The following is a 5,828-nucleotide window of genomic DNA, read 5'->3' on the forward strand; positions in this document are numbered from 1 at the left end:
AATTGACGGTTTAGAAGATAACATCAATACTCCGGTTTTCTCGATGAGGCTAGAGGCGGAAAACGCTAAGTCTGCGGCTGCTTCATAGAGATTGAGAAGAAAGAGAAAAGGTCCATAATTGTTTCGTTGATTGACCGTATCAATCCATTAGGTTACCAAGAGGTGGAGATCTGTAAAATATATATTCCTGAAAGAACCGTGCTCACCGTTAAATTTTAAATTGATGAAGCGGCACTTTGAAGTGGTATCAAGGAGTTGTTCCTAGTCTCAAAAAGAAAGACAAGAGGGCCGGCTTGAGTTGGTGCATAGAGTACAAATTTGCACCATAAAAAAGCAAATCGTGATGAATTGAGAAAATGATTTGCTTCTTCCACAGCGACTGAGCCCGAATTTACCGACATAGGATTTTAAGGTTCCTGGCGTTCCTCGGCATGCAAAAGATGGCTCGCACTACATCCTCTAAATAAACAAACAGGCAGAGAAAAATGCCCTGGGATAGAGACAGTATTTATCTGAGTCTCACAGGGTGAAAATTCGCTAGGACAGCATTCATAAGTTAAAACGCCAAAAAGTTCTTTTAAATTCCAAAGTTTATTTAAAACAAAAACAGTTATTATCATAGAAAAACCCAACTTGATCTAATGATGCACCGAGTAGAACACTGGATGCGAAACAGAAGATTGCACCACAGGCAAAGTGTGCACCACTGGAACGCTGTGTACAACAGGAGCAGAATGAATTGTTGTCTTGACGCCATGAGCCAGCACTGGTTCAACAACAGTTTTACCATGATGCACCTGTGTGATGCTCTGATGTGAAACGGCTGATGGGACGCTGTGTACTACAGAACCCACCTTTGTGAGGACAGGTTCATGCACGACATGATGCGTGGTGATGAGACCAGCAGAGGCTGTGGTAGCGATGGCGATGAGACAGATGGCAGCTAAGATGATGGTGTTCTAAGTGAATAATTTTTTATTAATGCCGGAAAAAGTTTGGTTTTTATTTTGTGTATATTAACTTACGGATTTGAACATTTTTATTGTTGTATTGTTATTGAAAGGAGTTGTTGATGCGTTGAATGCGTTAAGACTTATGATGCTTAAAGAACATTTTCATGCTGCTTTTATATTATGCAATTTACTGAAGATGCAGTAAAATCTGTTGCAGTGTCCGAAAAATCTTGCAACGCATAGGAAATTAATAATTATGTAAATTATGTAACTGTACCAAGGTACCAAAACAAAAAACGAAGCACTTGATTTTGTTATTATTTTGTCAACAAAAACCTGTGTAGGTGTGATGACGGAAGACAGAAGTGCCTCGGCGAATAGCAGCCGCTTAAGTTCAATATCTTGTTCACGCAACAACTTAACTATTCATCTTTGTTGTTGTTGCGCCTTAACGTAATTGATGAATGAGTTTTTAAATTTAAAACTAGACGCATGCGCTTGAAGCCACTGAGCTCAGAATTTTACACACGCATACGAAGAAAATTTAATTTTTTGTTTTTATTTTCTGTAATGACCACATAAAATTATCAGTTACTCCATTTACACTTAAATTAATGAGATTTTTGTATAAAAGCTGACTGAAATGCAGCATCTTATATCAGTACAAAGCGATCGTTTACTTGCTCAACATACAACAAAAAATATTTCGAAAACAAATTTCAAAAATGTTCAAATACGTAAGAAAAGCATAAAAAACTATTTAATTTACGATTTTTAGAAATTTTTGTAATAATCCTTTACAGTTCGCACTCGTTTGCTTGTTCGCCGCCGCCGTCTCTGTAAACGCTGGTCTCATCACTACTCATCATGTCGTCCATGAACCAGTTTTAACTAAAGTTGGTTCTGTTGTGCATAACGTCCCATCGGCTGTCTCACATCAGAGCATCACTCAGGTGCATCATGGTAAAACTGTCGTTGAACCCGTATTGGCTCATGGCGTCAAGACTACAATTCACTCTGCTCCCGTCGTGCACAGCGTTCCAGTCTTTCATGCTGCTCCGGTAGTGCACAGCGTTCCGGTGGTGCATACGGTACATTCTGCACCTGTTGTTAAGAGCATTGTTTCACATCCAGTGGTCTATTCGGTGCATCATTAGATTATATATCAAAAAGTTATATGTTGACTTGAATTTATGAAAGTGTTTCTGCTTTAAATAAAATTTGGATAATAAGAAAATGTTAAGTTTTATTAAACGAGGTTAGGATGAAGTGAGTAGGCGGCTCTTTCGGGATTCTTCTCCTGGCGAGAGAGAGCAGAGTTCAGAATCAGCACTTACACAATGATAATTTTCGAACAACCACGCTGTCTAAGAGTGCTTTCATATTGGAGCCTCGATGCTAGTTGTGGCGGGAACTTTGAAAATTCTGAAGATAAAACCCGTATAGTTCACGTTGAGGCAGTTGCAGCTTCACTCACAGGTCTCCTGAATATTTATTAAAAGAATTGATGGGAACCAACTGTGATGATCGCCCTAATGCCCATATTTGAACAGAAAAGTAAAGGGCTTTTGTTTCTTTCATACTAAACATATTTGCAGTGAAGATAGTAACAGATGTCATCCACCTCCCTGTGCTCATACACCCATGCTTTCACAATGACGTTTACCAACAAGATCCTCTGCAGAATTCAGCCATTCGAGCCAGATGAGCGAAAACATGCCTTGAATCTTAACCACAAAAAGTCAACCAAGTCTTAAACCGATAAATGCCCAGTGAGCCCAAATCTCACAATGCAATATCCGAAACTCAGCGAAGAGGAAAGCAGACTTCCCAGGGAGGCGCACATCACTCTGGAAAATGTTGGGTCTAGATATTGTAATAGGTCAAAGAGACGTTCAGTACCACTTACAGAGCGATTTGTCGGCCGCTTGCACGCTACAAGTGTCCGATACGGTCTCCGAGCCTAAAGGTTACACACTGCAAGAAAACACAGACCTGTCAAAACACCGCTCTAAGAGGGAGGGAAATGAAATGCTAAGCAAACAGTTTCAGTTGAATACCCAGACACCTGGGCATCTCAACAGACATTTGAGTGAAGCAGCTCCATCTCCCAGGGACTTAAGAGGTCATCTCCGCAAACATTTGGAGGAAATACGGAACCTGAGGACATAGCTGTATGTAGAAGAAAACTACAAGTAGGTCTTCAGTTATATCCACAGAAAGGCGTCGTACCTATATGCCAGGAATTGATTGGTAGATCCTGTTCTTAAAGATAAATACACTGAACTTGCAGAAGAGGAAAGCAATCTCACTAGGAAGACGCGCGTCACTCTAGCGCAACTTCAATCTGGTTACTGTAACGGGTTAAACTCTTACCTATCCACAATCAACTCCCATATTAGTAATGTATGTCATGAATGTAACGTGTCTCCACATGAAACCAACAATTTTTTCAATTGCATGTCCCATAGTTCACACACCGCAGGTTTTCTCGAACTTTCGTTAGAGGAATTTGTGAGTAATCACAACTTTGGATGAGGAAGATACACTGCTACAAAAAGGAGGTGACGGTGACAAACGATGATGATAGTATTGTTGATATAGCCAGCCCTTTGCCAGATATAAATCCTGTACGCTCCGCTACTAGAAAATTCTGCGACTGGCCCGACTGCTGCAAAAACGCTTGGTTTGACCCCTCGAATCTTCGAGCATGCAATCAGTTGAATAACTACTTTTAATATTGGACGAATGTGTCCTTACAAGGAATTCAACGAAGAGGAACTTAAGGGGCTGTCAGCTCAATTGTATATCTTCTCCAACCCAACCATCAGCCTCAGCTACTCGTAAAGAGTCCTAGAAACATATCAGGCGGGTATCTGACAACCCAACTTCATCGCAGGAAGATGGGCGTGGGCGAACAGAAAGGTTCAATGTTGATATATCAAGTCGTTGCCCGAAACGGTCGGGCTAGTCCCTAATAGTAGTTTTCCGCGGAATGTACAAGATCTGTAGCCAAAAAAAGGCAACCAATATAGATACAACTCCCCAAACCTTGGGGTAGGCCCCATACCACTACAAGAGGAAAAACAAGAACTCAACGATGTCATTCACAAAAGAAAAGAATGTCGTCGGATTGATGTGTATGAAACTCCCATGTCCGCTCTGTCAACCTACCGAATCCAAGTTATTTTGACAGAGACTATACCCCTTAAAGTGAATGAGGCAGAAAATTGATAGTATGAGAAAATATTGTTCAGCAATCGAAAAAATGCGGCACTTAAATGTAGGAAAAGTGTGGCCCATCCCACGTTATTTTTCAAATGTAATGTACAGAATATCGGCAAATCCAAATCTGATGGCGCTATCGGTACAAGTTTGCGCATAGCCTCAAAAACCTTTAAGGATGTGCAGCGAAGTGTCGGCCTCTGTTGACCTCTACCTATCCCGCAGATACTGCTGTGAAATAGGGTGTTTACCACTACGTTATCTCCTTTGAAAGTGCCCTTGCGCGAATACGTAATTATGGATACATTTCCCAAATTCTAGTAAAGGTCCCTTGAGGTGCTCCATGCAGCCAATACCGTCTCAGTGCCATTGTTGGAGGAATGCTATAGCTGCCTATGTATAGACATTCTGAAATTCTCCATTCATACCAGGAAAAATTTCCAAAGAGAATCCCTTGAAGTGGACCAATTTTTGTATCTTCTTTCAGAGAAGGAAGCGGAAAAGTATTGAGCTTGCAAAAGCTCATATGAAATCAAAAACTGGAGAGTATGTAAGTATGTTTAATATATATTGTACATGATATATTTATGTACATACCATGTGCTAGTTTCTTTTCTTGCCAAGTATCAAAGGCCATAAAATATTTGTCTACTATTAGGCATTCAAGCTACTCTTTAATGAAAGCACATCCGGTTCTGTGTTATAATGCGCGCAACTCGAAGCATATTTTCAGGTACGACTTGTGAATATAAGTATAGGGTTCTCCAACTGAGGCTTGTCCAGTTAATGTAACTCGAGTGTTCAAGACTTTGTATCCAAAAAAGTCCATTTTGGAAGGTTTGAGCTATGCCACAGAATAAGTGCTTTTTGGGTGTTATATGTAGAGATGTTTAACTATGTTCAGTATCGGCATTTGATTTCTCGTCTGAAACATAAACTGCAATAAAAATTGTCCACCTTGTCAGAAAAGATTCTTTAAATGTAAACCTTTCACTGCCGCAGTTCGGTTGGGCGTTGCCTAAGTTAAACCCACAATAAATATGAGATGGCCTAGATTGTGACCACCATTTTCTCTACTAGTAAGGAAGAATTTTATTCGCGATTCCCGGCGCCGCTAATCAGAAAAATACTTCCGCATAGTTGGCTGATATCGTCATTAATTAAAGCTTAACCTCCGAAGAGATTTTGACCATGGATTAGCAAACCATACCAGTCATCACCGCTTTTCGATAAATGCAACCATTCGGAAGCATCTAGTGAGATCAAAATCACACAACACCGTTAATATCACGGCAAGGACCATACAACTTCCAGAGAACTTTTCTCCCCAATGCAGGAAGATAAAATGGAAGAGTTACTTTTTTTTACTGTCCTACGCTATTGAAAGTAGAAATTGTTGACAATAGTGATTCTGCTTTAGATTTCTATGCTGGCAATGCCTTCACAGTTTATGCTGAAAGCGGCACTGGAGAGAGAAGCCATTGATACATACTAATCCACTTAATTCTAGAACTTTCTACATTGTTCAGTTGTCATTTAGGTTGTCCCACAAAGTGACACCCCAGAAGGGCTTACCTGATAAGCATTACCGTGATATTTAACTTTAAGCACTTGTGGTTTATTGTGAAGCTGATTTCTTCTCGTCATTAG

General features: G+C 40.2%; 1 protein-coding gene across 1 annotated transcript; it reads left to right on the plus strand.

Moving 5' to 3' along the window:
- Positions 1-1,625: 1,625 nt before the first annotated feature.
- LOC137233530 (A-kinase anchor protein 14-like) lies at positions 1,626-2,168 on the plus strand. Its single transcript, XM_067756621.1, has 2 exons — positions 1,626-1,690; positions 1,757-2,168. Exons 1-2 carry the CDS (start codon positions 1,679-1,681, stop codon positions 2,108-2,110), a joined length of 366 nt encoding a protein of 121 aa, XP_067612722.1. The 5' UTR covers positions 1,626-1,678; the 3' UTR covers positions 2,111-2,168.
- The last annotated feature ends 3,660 nt before the right edge of the window (positions 2,169-5,828 follow it).

This window comes from Eurosta solidaginis, chromosome 5 (assembly GCF_040869045.1).
Source record: "Eurosta solidaginis isolate ZX-2024a chromosome 5, ASM4086904v1, whole genome shotgun sequence".
NCBI classification, from domain to species: Eukaryota; Metazoa; Arthropoda; class Insecta; order Diptera; family Tephritidae; genus Eurosta; species Eurosta solidaginis.